At 40.5% G+C, this 18,807-nt stretch overlaps 1 protein-coding gene across 5 annotated transcripts in view; it reads right to left on the bottom strand.

Moving 5' to 3' along the window:
- The window catches only part of LNX2 (ligand of numb-protein X 2), a 59,778-nt gene that overhangs the window by 11,772 nt on the left and 29,199 nt on the right, over nucleotides 1-18,807 (bottom strand). For all 5 annotated transcript variants that reach the window (XM_036404081.2, XM_036404085.2, XM_036404083.1 and 2 more), the window contains 4 exons: nucleotides 14,719-15,243; nucleotides 6,739-6,977; nucleotides 5,195-5,394; nucleotides 1,310-1,681 (listed from right to left, as the gene is read on the bottom strand). In XM_036404081.2, coding sequence (XP_036259974.1) covers nucleotides 1,310-1,681; nucleotides 5,195-5,394; nucleotides 6,739-6,977; nucleotides 14,719-15,119 — 1,212 coding nt within the window. In that variant the 5' untranslated portion in view covers nucleotides 15,120-15,243. The remainder of the gene's footprint in view (nucleotides 1-1,309; nucleotides 1,682-5,194; nucleotides 5,395-6,738; nucleotides 6,978-14,718; nucleotides 15,244-18,807) is intronic.

The following is an 18,807-nucleotide window of genomic DNA, read 5'->3' as shown; positions in this document are numbered from 1 at the left end:
TTCACCTCAGATGTTGTCTTTACATCAGCTAAAAATCCTTTGTCAAAAGGACCTTTTCTCACTCTGTGTTACAAAGCTCCGAACATTAAAATTCATCCCATTCCAGTTGCAGCCTCCGTGAACTCCAGCAACACACAGCAATAAATGGATGAAATGCCTATGTGATAGCTCCAAGATGTGCAGCTTTTGATCAAAAGCTCTGAACCTCCATGGTACTTCCCAAAGATAACTGCAAGAAAGATGTTATCCATGAGCATAACCATAGTATTCTGGATTTTGGGGAATACTGGGAGACCCATTTATTAGATGTTAATAAAACATCAGCTCTTTTTATTGCTGCAAAGCCACACCTCAAAAGGTAAAAGTTACCTAGTGCTAAATTCCAATCACTGTATACAAAAGTTGGGGAACTGAAAATACAATTCCCAAGATCATTGTTATTTTAATTTCACTGCAAGGAAAACACTTGAAATGATTCCTGAAACAAGTATTTACTACTCCTTTGTATCAGAGTTGTCTGTGTGGTGCTTTAAGCAAAGGTGACTGCACTAGACTGCAGGAACATACTACTGGTATATTCCAACTTTCCTAAAAACAAAGCTATTTTCACCAACCTCCCATCAGCAGGAAATAGCAAAGTGCTGCATCTGTTTCCTTACAGACTGGGAGAAAGGCATGGAGTAAAGGTTTTCCTGTGGCAACACAGATGGGTCATATGTCACACTGCAACGAGCTTTGGGTAGTATTTGTGTCCAGGACATAACCAGACATTGGAAATAGCCCTTTTCTGAACACTCAGAAAATTGTTTATACCATGTAGAACTCATGGAAAACCTCTATTTGACTTTCCAGCTGCTACCTGTTGACTCTAACGTCTGACAAATTACTTTCTTGTTTTAACTCAATTCCATGCACAGGCAAATCAATAAAAAAACAAAGCCCACTTCTATAGAGCTTACTGAGAGATTAAAATACAATACATACATAAATAGAATAATAATAATCCTCTTTTTTTTCTTCTTCCCTGCTAAGCAGTATGCTACAATAGGCTATTCTCCTTGCTACACAAGCTGTCTTCTAACCTTCAGGCTGCATTCCAGGGAAGACTAACGCATTTTTCACTTCTGAGGAGGTGAAGTTCATCTGGTAGGTGCCAAAGCAGGTGCTGTTCTTCACTCTTATTTTCAAAACATAAATCACTGTAAATTACATTGACACAGGCTTTTAGGCCTCACACAAGCTGTTCTGCCTGGGAACACACTCTAGAAATACAGCCAAGCTAAGGGCTCAGGCAGGGAAAGCGAGTTACCTGTATGACCTGAGCAGCGAGCTCCGGCGTGCCGTGCTTCAGGTCGTGCCCGTTAATGGCCAGCACGCGGTCATTGCTGCAGAGCCTGCCGTCCTGAGCAGCCAAGCCCCCTTCCAGGAGGTCGAGGATGAACACCCCCGGCTCGTCGGTCCTGCGCACCAGCTTGATGCCGAGCTGCTCGCTGGAGTCGCGCTTGTGCAGGGTCACCTGGAAGCTGTCCTCGCGCGCGGAGCCCGGCCCGTCGGCGTGGCCGTGCGCGCGGCTGCCGAACCGCCGCTCCCGCAGCACCGTCAGCTGCAGCACCGAGCACGGCTGCGACAGCACGGCCCGCGCGTGGTTGTGGGACACGTTGCTTATGTCAAAGCTGTTCACCTGCCAACGACAGCAAAAGAAGTCACAATGATGTTTTTGCACGTTTAGTTAAGTCCTTTCCAAAGTAAATTCATTCACTGCAAAACCAGCCTTGGAGCAACATACATGTCTGACTTCACTAGGCTTCCTCTCTTATCTTCCAGTCTTTCCTGCAAACTCACATTGGATGTTCAATCTACAAACTTCTTTTTGGGTTGGGAAAGACCTCAACATCATCAAGCCCAAGTGTTAACCCAGCACTGCCAACTCCACCACTAAACTGTGTCTCCAAGTTCCACATCTACATTCCTTTTAAACATCTCCAGGGATGGTGACTCCACCACTTCCCTGGGCAGCCTGCTCCAGTGCTTAACAACCCTTTTGTGAAGAGATCTTTCCTAATACCCTATCTAAGCTTCCCCTAGCAGTATTTTAGGCCTTCTCCCAAAAAGGTGACAACATGTCCCCAGTAGTGAATGCCCTCTGCCATCACAGGCCATGGTTTTTGCTCTCCTCGTCTCCTACACTTGTCTTCTTTACATTGTTTGTTTTCCCGGACAAGAACATGGTACGTGCTTTCAATGTCAATCCCAGCATCACTTAAAACTGCAAAATAATAGCTATAAAAAGAATGGATCCAAATCTCTGAATGAAGCTTATGTCTTACAATATGCAGTACTTTCATAATGTGAAAAAACATTTTAGAAAACCTGAAGTCAAGAATAATGAATTTGGTTCATTAACACAGTAAAAAAAATGTAGTTGTACTAATTCTCAAGTCTTAGCATGAACTTAGATTTTCCACAGATTTCAAGTAGGCCAGAGCTTCAGACTTATAACCTGTATCACCCAAAATTCAGTTGTAAATGAAAAACAGATTAAACTTTCTCTACCTAAAACTAAGAATTGTGTTTGTTATACAGCCCACTCATACAGAGATCAGTAAGCTTCAGTCATTTCTTGCACTGTAAAAATAAGAACTGACAGTACAATGAGATTTGGTAGATAAGAGGAGTATGACAAAAATTCAGCATGAAAGCTGTGTTTGTCTTCTTTTGTAAGAAAGAATTCAAAGTTAACAATAGAATTTCATCCTTAGCCTTGGTGGAGGAACCCCTGCCCCAGACAGAAGCTATCACCAAATGGTCTATACTGATTGATGTGCCTTACCTAAACCTTTTAATAGTCCCCACTGCAACCTAAGGAAGTAAAACCAAACATGCAGCTTCTCACCATCTAATAGTAATATTAAAATTATAAAAATATACAAAGCAATCTATGTACAGCAGCTGCCACATTTACATCACACATCTGAGCTGAGGGGCTCCCAGAAGCCTGTGCTGAACCACTTGGCTGTGGTAGTTTCTGATGGTGAAGGAGGACTGCACCCTCCCTGAGACACCTCCAGCCCAAAATCCAGCACAAAGCCACTGCTGCTGGCAGCACCATGAGCTTAGAATCACGGTGGTGTCCTGCTCTGCTACTGCCCTGAGACAGGCTGTAACCTTGGGCAGAGGGAAAAGAATCATAACTAGGAGAAATAACACTTAGAGCTGCCTCCCACAAAAACCACTAGGGCCCATCCATCAGAGCCCTTAAATTAAATCCATTTTTATTTTTAACTGTAGCTAGCTAAAGTAAATACATAAAATATGTGAGCACTCAAAGGGCACAGAAGAATATATGCAATAAAATGTAATTCTTCTTTCTATAAGGCAGTTTAAAATTTCAGAACAAAACAGCCTTGGCACTTCTTGGGGAAAGAGATTCTCATTAGGACATGCATCACATGAATTACAGTCACAGTCCAGCACAAAAAAGACACAATTTGTAGAGCACTTTGAAATTGTTAGGCACCTATCTGCACCTTGCAGACAACACAAGCTTTTATGTAGCTGTTACTAAATGCTGTTCCCACAGCTCTTAAAAGGGTAATACTTCTTGTTTGACTGGGCAAGAAAATGCTGAGTTTCATCTCACAGTCCTTTCTGGCTCTTTCTTTTAGACCTTTACAGCTCATAAAAGCCCTGGAAGACATTTTCAGAAATATCCCACCGAAGTGTACATGCTGAGCTGCACCTAAGTGCACCTAATTACAGATGGCAGAGATTGGACCTGATCATTTTAATACAACAACTCAGCACCTGCACAGGCAAATTCAAATAAATAAAGATATTCTATCTCCCCTCAAAATTTAGGTTTTACCCTCTGTATCTCTCCCTTGGCATGAGAGAAGGACTCTCATGGACACCCACTTAGCATCTGACAGCCCCACTGCCAGGCTGTTGATAGGGGAAGACTCACTGCAGCTAGTAAATTCCTATTTACAGTCAATTCACTGCCATTTATGGCTTTGGAAACTGTAACTGACACCTGCCCAAACAGCAGGAATTTCCAAAGCTTCATTGGAACTCAAGTTCCCTATTCTGTCAAACAAGTAGAGCCCTTAGTATAAAAATAAATGAGGCAGCATTCAATCAGTGTCTGCAATTACTTGTTGAAAAGGAAACATCTTGGAAAGCTCTTGGGTTGTTTTCTTGGCCAGCCACTATGCTTACACTCCAAGAGCGGAAAAAGGCACATTTCTCAAAAGGGACTTTATTTTCTGAAGTGCAAACTAATTTTATTCCAAGGGTAACTACTGTATTTAAGCTACTTCTATCAGCTTGATTTCAAAACAGTGAAATGAAGGCTTACAATTACATTTGGGCTGATCTTAGGCTGCCAGATCAAAAGCAAACATTTCTACTGAAGTAACTTTGAATTGATGATAATATATTTATTTCAGGTGGAAGGATTAAAAATAGAAGCTGGGTGACTGTTCTGTTTATGTAGCACTCAGTTACTTTAGTGTTGTATAAACAACCCCTTCCCCTAATATAAAAACTAAAACTTCAAAATTAATAGAACTTGATTTTTTTTCTGTTGTCTGTGGTGAATTACTTAAAACCAAACCAAAAATACACAATCAAAACAAACTTACATTTTGTTCATTTTTTTCTTTAAATGCTTAGAGCATCTTGCTTAAATCCTTCCATTAAAGCCGAACACTGAGTCTTTTATACATACTGAAAGATGCTGGTCAACTGCCTCAGCTTTTGGAAGGCAATGTTAAAATAACAGTTTAGATGAAATCCACAAATTGCTTCTTACATAGGACAAGTTATGCCAACTTGCTAGCCAGAAATAACCTTGAGCTCCTTTGGAATGCATGAGTAAAGTTGAAATAAAGACCAAGTCCCACAACATTTAAAAACAGAAAAATAAACTTGTATTTTAAATGTTGACAACAGATGCCAGAGAAGAAAGATAATTCCAAGGACTGGTCCGACAAACAACATAAAGCATGACAGCCAAAAGTGCTAGAACAACAGGCTCTGCTCTGAATATTAATTTGCTTTCCAACTGATAATTGCAAAGCTAACATTGACACAACATAGTCTGACAAGGAAAATCTTCCATCTCATTTTAACAACAATTCTGCAAGGAGTGAACAGAAAGCAAGCAGACAGAATATGTAATTAGGTTCCATACTTGAAGTATTTGGTCTCCAGCAAGAAGTCTTCCATCTCTGGCAATGATCCCATCTCGATAAACCTCTTGAATGACAATGTTGATCAAAGGTGTTTCATTGCCACCCACTATGCTAATTCCTAATTCAATATAAGGATTGGACCGATGAATTTCAATAGTAGTGATCTCTCCTTCAGGCAAGGTAGGTGGCTGTTGATTTGCTGCCAATTATTTTTAAAAAGAAAGACAATTAATATCTTTTCTACTTCATTCACTTCCAATAAAACAAATCATCAAAATATAATGTAGACAGGCCGCAAAGCAGCAGTTTAACAAAAAAAACTAAACCAGTGCAAATGGATCAGTTTCACTACTTGTTGAAACCCCTAGCTTGTTAAAAAGCAGCTGGTGACTTAGTAGAATCCATGCTTCCTGAAATGGGGTCATTTGGATTGGAATAGGATACTCTCAACCCTTTGGGTCCCATCCTTTATAATCAACTTCATGTCTTTCACTGGGTCACCTGGGGATTTGCATTTGGTGATGATGATAAAAATGTGTCACTATAGGGCACAAAAGAACACAAGCGCACACTGCTGCTCTCCAGGTGAAGAAAAAAGGGAAGTTTATTTTCTGACTCCAACATTTATAGTTTTCCAAAAGTGACAGTGGATTGGAGGGTGACAGTGCCACCTCTCCAATGACACTGGACAAACCAACAGCCCATCAAATTTCTCCTCCTCCATAAAAGAATGCAAAACAGTGAGTTATTGACAGAAAGTGTGTGAGAAAGTTTGTTACAAGAATGTCAACATCAGAAGGCTTAGAAAATCTTAAAAAATCAGGGTGACAATAAAAACGTATTTTACGGGTTAGTCCATAATAACCTCCTTGTCTTGCAATTGCATGAGGAGCTGCTATTGAGTCACTGGGTCAACTGAAGGAGCCCATTTCTGAAGCAAACATGGAGACAACTAAAGAGGAAAAAGGAGAATGCTAAAGGATGGCAAATATGGAGGAGAAGAAAGGGGACAGGACCACCTTTCTCTGTGGTAAGGCTCAGCACTTCCTCTATAAAATCCCAGATGCTAAAGGTGTTACTGCTCATTCAGTGCAGACAAATGCAGGAGTAACTCAGCTGCCTTTTTGCTTGAGCATGACAGCACTCTGTGTGGGAGAAGGCTGCTGATCCAGTTGGGGGGAAAAACAAATCTCATCTTAGAAAATAACTTTTATAATTTTACAGAAACTACACTCCTTCCATCTCACTTGTGAGGCCAGACCCAATAGCAGATTAACACAAACTACTGCACCCTGACACAATAAATGATGATACAGCACCATGGTAGCTGGCACACAATCGGAGATATTTCTTTCCTTCCTGTGACTTTATCCCAGTTGTAAACTTGCACATAATCAAAATACACTAATATTTCTCCAGAAATTGCAAAAGAAAAGAGCCAAAAATGAAGATGCACATGCACAGTTGGTAAGAGACAAGCTCTGACACCACAAATGTTTCCACATCTGATAAAAGAGACTTGAGAAGATAAGTGATAACATACTGTCTGCTGCTGTGTTCTCCTCAAAAGGTGGATTGTCGATGCCGGGCTCGTCTGTCCAGGCAGGCAGGGCGGGCGAGGTAAAGCTTGGCTCAGCTGGCACTATTCCCTGATCAGCGTCTGGAGATAAACTGCTGGGCTGCTCCGGCCCACCCACACCACTCTCACCCTCTGCTTCTGCTTGCACCTTGCTCGATTTCCTTCTCTCCAGAGCAAGTCTCCGATGAGAAGCCCCAGGACACCTGTAAAGACAACACTGATATCATGCTTCAAGCCTGCAGCCCTGTTTGTAGCACAAAATGCCCAAGTATTTCATTGGGTTAAATCAGTCATCTTCAAAGCCATAGCTTTAAATGCAGCATTAAAAAAAGATTAAACACGCTGAATTTTAAGGCCAAAATACGTTTTAGTGGACAAAACCCCAATACTGCTTTCTTCACAAAACTTCTACTAGGTAGTTTTTTGGCCATGAACTCAATGTGCAGTAACACCTTCTGGATGTGGCCTTATTTTGTTATCACAGAATGGTTTGTGTTGGAAAGGGCCTTAAAGATCATCTAGTTCCAAGCCCTCTGCCATGGACAAGACAACTTCCACTAAAAGGTGGATTCTGTACATGTTAGTTTCTGGAAAATAACTTGCTGGAAAGATGGTCAAAAAAATCTACATAAGAGAGGCCCTGTTCCAAGACATAACTGGAGACCTACTGAAACCATCTTCTTTCCCCTTAGTAAGCCAAAAGAAGTAAGCATCATATTTTCCTGGGCTTATTCAAAGGAGGAAAGAGATGAAAATTTTCCCTAAATTGCAATCTAAGTGCTATAATACCGAAATAAAATTCTGCTTCTCTAGGAGTCTGTATGAGAGGTTTAGCAAAAGTAACAGCTCTGTTCATCACTTGTCTCTTGGGCCAATAGAAGGTGTTCTCATCTCCATCCTGTCTCCTGTTTTTTCTTTCTGACTTCTGACATAGGAGGTGCAATTTTTGTTCCCCTTATGCAACAGTATTTGATGCTTTTCACTACACACTCAGTTTTTTAAGTTTCCATTACTGTTAATGCAGTATTTTTTTTGCTTATGTTTAAAAGCCTACAATAGTTCATTGCAAAAAAAAGGGCTGCAATGTTGCAAAATTATGGAAAGCCTTCATTTATTGAATCATCTTGCATTTATGTGCACATAATTAGACGTGGACACCAATCTTACATCTGCCTCTGTGACAGTTTTGCCAGTGTCTGATAAATCACGTCTTATAGTACTTGATGTCCTTAAAGTTCCTGCTTCTGAAGATGCTGATCACCCAAAAATGCTCATACTGTAGCAGTGTCAGAAAAAAATGAACCTTCTTAGAAGGATTCAGCATTTGGGAACTTTGCAGGTTGTTATAACAAAAGAAGAAATTATTCATTCTTGCAAGAGAAGAAATAACAGAGTAAAAGACAGCAGAAGCCTAATGACATCCTAACTTATTAAAGAAGAATGTTTTGAGAATCACAATTCCGTTCTGACATTCTGTAAAAGTAATTTGGTAATTATATGGTTAGACTGCTTCAGCATGGATTTTTAAGGTTTCAGATCCAAAGAACATTGATAAAGCTTTTGTGACCCCCAGCCATGTTATACATACATAACATTAGATATATATATATGAAAAAAAATATATTTTTTAAAGTGATATACATAGAATGATAGAGTGGCAGTGGTTGGAAGGGATCTTAGAGATCATCTAGTTTAAACCCCATGCCATGGGCAGGGAACACCTTCTACTAGACCAGGTTGCTCAGGGCCCCATCCTGCCTGGCCTTGAACACTTTTAGTGATGGGGCATCCACAGCTTTTTCAGGAAACTTCTTCCAGTGCCTCACCACCTTTATGGTACAGAATTTTATCCTATTATTTAACCTAAATCTACCCTTTTTCTGTTTAAAGCTATTTCCCTTAACCTATCACTACATGCCCTTACAAAAAAAAAATCCCTCTCCAGCTCTCATATCCCTTTTAGATACTGAAAGGTATCTAAAGGCTATAAGGCCTCCCCCAGAGGAGTTCTCCATGTGTCCTCCCTTGTCTCATGTCCCCCTTTGTGTTCTCCATGTTTAGAAGAGTAGAAAAAGGTAACCCCAATATGCTCTGAAATATGCACAAAAACATACATTAGAGACAGTTCATATTATGACATGATGCATTTCAGAAATAATTCCTTGGGGCTTTTCCCAAAGCAACTGCTGGCCATTTTCTTCTTCAAAGTTAAGAAAGTGTAAGCACGAAAGATGAAAATTTTTTTAAAGGTTTCGCTTTGTGAAAACATTTCTCTTATTTTAATGATGGAACACAACCCTATTTCTTGGCTTTGCCCAGACAGTATTTACTACAGAAAACCACTGGTATAGTGGGACAGATCAGCCAATATATCTGTTTGGTGGCCAGAGACACACAATTACATGTGAAAATCGGCAGGAAATTTCTATCATTTATCATTTCGCAATGCAAACCTCAAAACAACGGCCCCAAGAGATCAAGAAAAGGAAAGATGCTATCACTTCCCTCAGTATTTCTAATATGCTTTAACTTGATGGGTTAGCCTCATGGTCCCTCAAATCTTAACGCTGGCAATAGGGGAAAAAAAGGAACAATCTCCAACATCACTCACTTCTGCAGCAACACAGTAAAGGGTAAATGCTCTTGCAGAGAAAACCTTTTGTCTGCTGGGAGCTCTAAAAGACATGCTCTCCCACAGTGATTCTCCAGAATTTAGGACACAACCATCCCAAGCTGTGTGTCCTTGCTGTCCCTGAACTGCTGTGCTATAGAAGTGGTGATTTCTCAGCAAAGAGGTAAATGAACAGCTGAAAACCAACACTGTCACAGAACCATGCTCCAATCCCTCTGAGCCTGACAGCAGAGTCCAGCCCTACTGGACTACTACTGTGAGCCAGACACTTCCTTAGGTATCTCCTACAAACCACTGCACTGTTGCTGACTCTGACTCAGCCATCTCACGAGGCCTGAGAAGCCCAAAGGACCTGCATGAGGTGGCAAAGCACACCTTAAGAGTTTGGGGCTTTTTTAAGCTGTGTCAAACCAGGACAGCACAAAACTCATCCCTGGAAGTGTCCTATTTCTGTCAAAGCCTCCTAAACCACAGCCAGGTCCTCCTCCACCCTCCCTCACACAGCACATTCTCCCATCATTACCTGGCAGCTGATGAAAGTCATCACACAAAATACAAATAGATTTGAGGTTTATTTTGGCCAATGATGTTTAATTATCATTTCAAAAGCTAGTACCAAGAAATCTAAACAGCACACCTACTCAATTCAGTGGAATCCCTTTTGTGCAGCACTGTATGAGGCAAAAAAGGGCAAAACCCCACAGATTTCCACCAAATTAACCAGTAATTGTTAATTACTGAACTCTGAATTTCAGTCTAGTACAGTGCAACTGCATTGCCAGGAAAGTAGCAGTCTAGTGGAGACATAATTCATGGGATGCCAGCTCCTAGGTCATGCCACCTACCAAACAGCATAGCCTTGTATTGGTACTCAAGCACATCTATACGGAGATTTTTTCTTTCCAATTGCAACATAAGATTTTTGTTGGCAGTAAGAATGTATTACTCCCAAACAGCAAAACCATACCGCAGTTGTAACAGTTAAGTGCCAGTAAATCTCCAGAGGTGCACAATTTCACTAACACCAAATATGTGGTATATAGAGCATTTTGGACTAAACCTTGTAACACGTTATGGACAAAGATGAGCATCTCGTGATCTAAACTAACTTTAAAGATAGGATTCCTTTACTCATAAAAACAATCTCATAAAACAAATTGCATAAATAAGGGCTGAACAAATTGCATAAATAAAGCCAGAACATCTTGTCTAGGAGCAAAAACAAAGGGAGGATTGTTTTAAGAATTTTTAGAAATTCTTTAATTTCTTTCATGAATCAAGATGCTCAAGAGTAAGATTCAAACTCAAACAACTCTGTGATAGTACAACTACCCAGCTGAAGCAACACAGTGATATTACTTAATGGGAAGACTGAAGGGCAGTTATTCTAGCGATGTGAAATCAGCTTCTGCTTATATTCAGCTTCTTCCTCTACCCTCTTCAGTACCAGCTTCTGCTCAGTTCTGGACGGTGACAAAGTATAGCTTTTACCTTCAATTTTTCTTAATTCATATCAGAGAGAGAAGAAAAATGGATCTTTTTGTTTGGTGGGTTTTTGTTGTGTTTTTTTTACAGCCAAGTCTGCTGGATTTCTCATTTAAAAACTGACTTCTTGGAGCACTAGCAGCAATCCCTCTCTGCTGATAAAAAGAGCTTTCATACAAAATTAAGACGTAGTTTACAGGGTATTTCTGCAAAATAACAGTAGGAGCTTGAAAAACACATTTGCTCACTGACTACTGAAAAGAAAGAATTCATTGTAACCTACGCGATCAGCTTCTGCCCAGTCTAATGGTTTGATAAAAGCAAACACACTAAATAACCTCAAACCAGCTGCACTAAATCATTTCCCAAGCAGGAGCTGTATTTAAGCAAAGAAGCAATCCAAGTGCCTTTGCTATTGCTCATAAAACTTTGCCAGCAAAGTGACCTTAAGCAGTAATTCTGGTAAGATTTACAGCTGCAATTCGAAGTAAAACCCGGTGTGGCTTTGGAAAGTCAAGTGTCTGGGTCTTAGTTTCTCTTTTGACAGGAAAAAAAAAAGAAAGGAAAAAAAATAAAGTGGGGAAAGTGAGGCACCAGGAGTTATCTAGGTTTGGGAATCAGAGAAGACTAAGCCAAAGTAAGAGTGGTTTTGTTGCATAATTCTCTCTCCCGCCCAACAATGTGAGAAGCTTACAAGGAGTCAAGCGGCTTCAGAGCACAGAACAGCCAGAGAGAGATTGTTTACCTTTCCAGCAACGGCTAGAGTCCATATGGCATGTAAAGACTATGAATTTGTTGCCTATCCACTTATTCAAAAGAGGGTTAAATCCCATAGATTCTCTTCACTTCTGGTGCTCTGAAGTGCCAGGCAGGGACAGTGCCTGCAGCTAACATGGGAGAGGGTGGGAAGAACAGGGCTCACCAGCACTGTCATAAACACCAAAATAACTGGGATTGCCACGATTTTGAATGATGAAGCTCTGTATATTTACAACTTGTCTTCCCATGGATTTTGTTACTCTAAATCCATATATTAAGCATGCTGAGCGACACCCAGTGAATAGCTCAATTGTTTCTTCAATTCCAAAAAAATGCAACCCTATATAAAAGGTCAAAATTAATTTGACATAAAATTATCTGCAATGTTACCCAGTTGGAAAAATGTCTTCATCCAAATTGGTAACTTAAGCTACCATAGGGAAATACTGGAGGCAACAGATAAAGCCCAACTAAAAAGCAATAAATACAATACTCAACCCTCTCATTATAATACAATAGACTTCTTTCACCTCTGAATAACCCAAAAGAATTAACTCAATTAAAATCATAATTAACTCAATTAAAATCATACACAGAAAATCTCATTAACTTTTTGTCAGATTTTCTTCTCATAAATGTACCTTTGATATTTAGAAATCACAGAAACACAGCATTAACTAGGTTGGAAGAAACTTTTGAGACCATAGAGTCTAAACCATGACAAAACATCACCGTGTCAACTAGACCATGGCATTGAGTGCCACATGCCATTTCCTTAAACAACTCCAGGGAATGAAACTGACACTTACTCTACCAAACACTAGCAAATTTTCTATACCAAGTGACTGAAAAACATGACTCATGGTTCTTCCCTTTAAATCATATTACATGCACTGTGCTTAACTTTAAAAACCAAGTTTGCAAGGGAATGTAATGAAACTCAAGAGTTTGAGAAATCAAGAATATTTTCTTTGTGCAATGAGGTATCCTGGAGTGCAATTAGTGACTGTGAAGTAATCAGGTTTGTGTCTGATGCCTCTCATCTCCTTGTGGGAGCATCTTACAGTAATTCTCCTTACACTCTGAGGTACCTGGTGGATACAACGACATTTTCTTCCAGCTTTTATGCTCAAATGAAGCTAATAAAAAACCACTGGAAAACCCAAGTGTGAAGGTTTTTAGACAGTGAAAATTAACCAACCATACTGCTTTCTTCAGAAACACAAACCATCTCATGTAAAGGCTTTTTGAGACTAGTTTATATTAATCAAAGCCAACAATTAAAACAATACTGAATTTTGTATTTCTTTCCTAAATGTAATGATCAGTAGTAGAAGTTTACTGGATTCACTGATCCATATAGAATTAAATTCAAACTATGCAGTTGCTGCCATCATTTATGCCAGCAATGGTAATTTATAGGTGGTTCAGATGTTTGCAAATAAACTTAATTGAAAACTGTAAATCACCATATATTCAAAATGTGTATCAGCCAAGATAACCAAGACAACAGAAGGAATTGAAAATGAGCAGCCTTCTGCAACTGAAAGCTTTTTCCAGCCGACAAACAGAAAAAGCTTGTGACTCAGCTCACTTGAATTCCATAATAACCTTGTGCATGAAGTAAATGGATATTTTTTGTATACTTTGAAAGTATATACATAGTGTTCTATGTACAAATAAATTGCATAACCCCATTCTAAACAGCTCTAATATCATTCAAAACTACGTCAGCTAAGGAAAAAGGACTGAAGAGGTGAGGGATATGACAGTGGGAAAGCAGAAGATGAATCAGATACTTAGCAGTAGTCTTGATAGCATTTCGCCTTTTATTAAAATTGAATCAGTTAAACTTTGCCTTTTATTAAAACAGAATCATAAAACATTTAGGCCTCCTCAACACCCTCAAGTCATCGTATAGATCAGAAACTACTTGCCACAAGCAAACAAGCAAGTGCTTAAACTAACATGGAAGCTATGTGGAGAATTTAAAAAAAAAAAAGAAGATAAAAACCTAGAGAGAAAGGCTCCTAATTAGCCCCTGTACCTCCCTGACATGGACACCATACTACTACAACCAAACACAGCCAGGAAGCTCTATGCTCACCACAGTCCACAGGGCTGCGGCACGTTCTGCATGTCCTCCCAGCCTCTGAATCCCCAGAAGCCTTCAGGATGTGTGGAAAAAGGAAGAGGGCACACTGGAAATATGAGTGTGAACAAATAGTTGCCAAGGCAGGTGGTCTCTGTCCTTTTCCCCTTCTTGGCAGAGCACTTGCCTGCAGGCACATCTGCACCACACACACGCTCCCAATCTCCTCTGCAACACCACTCTCCCTGCAAAGATGGTCTGCAAGAGTCTCCAAAGGTACAAAGACCAAGACTTGGAAACAAGCCCATGGAGCAGGTCCATGCACCTCTCAAATGAACCTGTCTGGGTGGTCACCAGTGTCCCTGGACTGGACTGAGGGCAGGCAGAGAAGGTCTGTAAGTCCTGAGAGATACCATGTCCATCTGCCTACCTCAAAGCAGAATCAATTCTGATGTAACTATTCCTGATGAAAGTTTGTTTAACGTGTTCATAAACACTTCTAAAAATGGGGACTGGACAACTGCTCCCTAACCAAGCCATGCCAATGCCTGACCATTATAAAGCTTTTTCCCCTAAAATCTGAACTCGATCTTCTTTGTTCCTACTGCAGACAGTTTGCACATTTCTAATTTTCCCACTCCCTCAGCCTTTTTCCCCCTACTGTAATCAACCGCCACAGTATTTTATTTTTTTGATAAATAATTTTCTTCAGACCTCTAATGATCCACATCATTGTCCCCATGGCTGCCACCAAACAGTCTTCACTATTTTCTGGTGTGATGCACAAAAAAGGGGTAATCCAGTGCATTGCCTGTGCACAGCTACAGACTGACCATTTTCTAGGGTCTTCTGCTGTGAATTTAAAAGCCACCACCAACTCTCTCCCCCTCTTCCTGCCCACAATTTCTACTGCTACACAAACTGACCACAAACAAGCATGTAGGGAAAATGCAGCTCAAGCACCTGCAGCGCTCACCTGTTTTTAAGATGTGCCGCCAGGTCACATCGCTGCATCACTTCCTGACACACAGAAGAGAAGGGGCACAAAACAGAAAGCTTGTCTAACAGTTTATGAACAAGGATGCTGGATTTCTTGCAGAGTTTAAAATGGAGTCTTTTTCGATCCAGTGGGCAGAAATCCTTCTCCTGCAGAAAGTTCCTTAGGCACTTGTAGCAGAAAGTGTGTCCACAGGGAGTGTCCAACGGCTGCAACAAGGGCTGAAGGCAAATGTGGCAGACCAAGTCATCATCCACTTCGTTCTGGTAGTTGTAGAGATGGTTCTCCCTTGTCCAGTGCTGCTGGCCACACTCAAAGCACAGAGGGTTCAAAGAGGCATTCTGCTCCACTGCAGCCATGTCGTCACCTGCAGTCCCCATTTTACAGCTAAGAAGGCTGACGGATCCTTCTCCTATTCCTTCTCATAGGATGGGGATGCTCATGTAAAGCTCACAGAGCAGCAACTTCTTCCAGGGTTACTTATATATGCTCTTCAGTCATTTTCTGCAACAAATAAAGAAATAGAAATTATTCATTTTGCAGGAAATATGGAAGTTCTCTTCAAAACATTTGACTTCTGGATTTACCAAAATACAAGATCAAGATAGATCAGGGGAATATTCCTGTTTTCTGTAAGTTTGTCAAAGAAAAGAACAATGAAAAATCTACAAATACGAATCCTTTTATAACACAAACATTTTATGGCTTCATAAGAGCTGGTGCAGTGCAGTGTCTTCACCTGCAAGATGACCATTTTGTGACAGCAAGGACACCACATAATGCATTGTTACACTAGAAGCGTGCAATTAGCATTTGGCACAAAAATACCCTATTGTGAAATGATGGTTATATGATCAAATAATCGTGTTCTTTAGTATGAGATAACATTTTTAATCTGGTCCTACTCTGTTTTCTGGATTTTGACTATACAGATTATTAGGTTATTAGTAATGTTCTAAATACACAGCACTGAAAATAACAGCAAACAGCTTAGCCCAGTTCATTCCATTAGTAATATTGCAAATATTGCAAACCTTATTTCAAGGTTTCCTCTGTGGATTGCTACACAGTAAGAAGGACAGATTCTATCCAGTATGCCCCATCTGATTTAGTACAGAGGCCAGTAATAAAAATATGGAATAAACTAATCATATGAAACTACTGGTTTCAAACAACTTACTTGTTTTGCTTTTTACCTAACAAAGTTATAGCACACTCAGTGTAGCAAGAAAAGACTCTAGGTCTGTCACCACGGGATTTATTTTCTAAACTTTTTATGTTATTAAACTTTGCCCCTCTTAAAATAGCTGCTTGGGCAGGAAGTTGTGCAGCCATCAGTCTGCAATTTCAAACACTAAATCCTTATCCCTCCCAACCTTATTTACCCTTCTCTCCCTTACAGAATCACACTGCTTGACGCACATAGCATGATGATTTAGAAAATAAAACAGATTTTCTCACAGTCTTAAGGCACCTCCATATTTGTTAGTTTTGCTAAATGTTCTTACTTGTGGGAGGATAAAAAAAATCAAATTAGAACAATGCTTACTTTGTACCTAAATTCTTTACTGCAATTCAGCAAGCAACGCTCACGACAGAGACTGTTTTGTAGCAAAGTAGTAGAAAAGATAGAGAAAAATGAAAACCAGCAGTCTAGGTATCAGGCCCATCATCTTTATTTCTGACTGCTGAAATGTACTTCTAACCATATTCTGAAATTCATGTCGAACACACACATTTCCTCATGTCTTACTTTTTACGAGATTCCCTATTTTGATTTTTGCTCCTTAACCTCACACAGTCAAGCACAAGACTTAGAGCACATTTTACAAGGATTATTATATCCTTTGACGTAAAAAGGATTAAATAGTAATTTGTAATCCAGGCTTCTATTCTGCCATGGAAATTGATGCTCATCGTTGCCCTGTCTTGTAGTAGATAATGTGCACCTTCTGGAAAGGATTTCACAAGGGAAGAGCATAGCAGCTCTTTGTTGCTGGAGACTAAGAATGCAAAATGAGACCCCAAAAGAGATTAGTCAAAAAACAGTTGTAAATATATTATGTAAGAGCTCAAAGATTGGAGAGCAGATAAGGAGAGCAGCGCACGGGGCCCTCGTGCTCAAACCAGAGCACTCTCTCGCTGCATTCGTGCTGCTGGATTAACACAGAAGGGATGAGACCCATCTAATGGCTGGTCTTTATGTAATGCAAAATAAACCAGATAAATGTTCTAGCAAAACACAGCACTGAATTGTGACTTTACCAAATTATTTTGTCAGTCAAGGCAGGGGAGGAATACATAGCACAGAGTTGTATTGAACTTGGGGTACCTGCAACACCAACAGGTCCTGCAGAGCAAAGTGACACACAGAACAGGCAGCAAAAACCACTGTACGTGTGCTGCCCAAACTGTAGACCTGTACCTACTACTGACTACAACCAGGACTCTTCCTCCTTCTCCAACCAACCAAAAACCCAAGAAAGAACCAAGTCCTGATATGCAGAATCACAAAATATTCTGAGTTGGAAGGGATCCATCAGGATCATCAAGTTCAACTCCTGGCCCTGCACAGGACACCCCAAGAGTCACACCATGTGCCTGAGAGCATTTGCCCAAAGCCTTCTTGAACTCTGTAAGCCTTGGTGCTGGGATCATTTCCCTGAGGATACCATTGTAGTGCTCAACCATCCTCTGGGTGAGAAACCTTTTCCTGATATCCAACCTAAACATCCCCTGTCTCCGCTTCATGCTGTTTCCTTGAGTCCTGTCACTGGTCATGAGGACTGTGGATATTGGTACTTGCCCCTCCACTTCCCACCATGAGCATGTTGAAGACCATCATTGAGGCTATGGAAAAACCCAGCATCATTCTGTGCACTACTGTAATTGAGATCCAGTCAGGAATCCTGAGTGTGACCATCCCAAATTGACCTCCTTGAAGGCTTCTAGAATTTCTATCCCTTGAAGTCCATGTAACTCACATGGCAGTCTGTGACAGAGCATGAGTCAGTGCCATACAGTAAATATACCCATGAGATAGTTTGACATCTATAACTGGCTATGGTCAAAGAAATCTGCACCTCTCTTTCAGGAGGTTGTAATTAATCCTTTTTTGTGTTAAAAATTTTAACAAGTTCCTTTAGATTTTGAATAAAATGTAAAACCGAGAAGAGTAACCAGGCATTCACTGCCATGTAAAAAATTACAATCACAAGCCTTATCTCTTAGGAAAGGTATACCCAGAGACAGGCTCTGTTTACTGTAATCACAAGAGCTTGACACAGGCAGTCACTCTATTGCCACCACTGCAGGAGGTGAGCAGACACACCTGTTCCTACGGCTCACCCATCCCAGGGTCTGAATGCTGCTGGTGCAGAGACAAACCCGGGGCTGTGCTTTGCTTTGCAGAGGGCCAGAGAGAGGCTCTTCCTGGTGGCAGCTGACATTGCCTCAGTGCTGCCACTGCCCTGGTAACTTAAATCATCAATAAATGCCATATAAACTATGCCCACCACCTCTTCTGCAGCTAATGTGACCACCTTCCACACCTCTCTGCCAGCAGAGCTGTGGAAGAAAGAGATAGTGCATTACAGAATGAAGATTCAGAAGAAATCATGCCACCACAATGAAAACCCTAAACCAACAAAAATAAATACCTAAATAAAGACACCAGAACCACCTGAAAAAAAAAAAAAAGAAATTTAAAAAAATCAAGATTTCTTTACTTTCACACTGCTGTGCTGTACTTGGGGCAAGCCCATTCCATGACTGAGGAAACAATCACCACAATTTTTATTGATCATAATTATGATCTCAAGACATTTTACCATCTGTTCCCAGTGCAAAATGTCAGTTTATTTACAAAGTTCACAAACACAGAGTTTGTGGTCTGAGCAACAGCTGGGATGACAGGTCAGGTCTAAATTTCCCTGATGTAAGGTACTATATCCCTGAAATCCACAATACCAGAGCACTGCCTTTTATAATACCCTACTTCAGCCCTCTTTCTGCATCCCTTATATTATTTTCTCTGTCTCCTATCACAGCAGATCACCAGCTCCACAG

Source organism: Molothrus ater, chromosome 2 (assembly GCF_012460135.2).
Source record: "Molothrus ater isolate BHLD 08-10-18 breed brown headed cowbird chromosome 2, BPBGC_Mater_1.1, whole genome shotgun sequence".
Taxonomy (NCBI): domain Eukaryota; kingdom Metazoa; phylum Chordata; class Aves; order Passeriformes; family Icteridae; genus Molothrus; species Molothrus ater.
The sequence above is the reverse complement of the archived record's forward strand: the minus strand, read 5'-3'. Positions and strand labels throughout refer to the sequence as shown.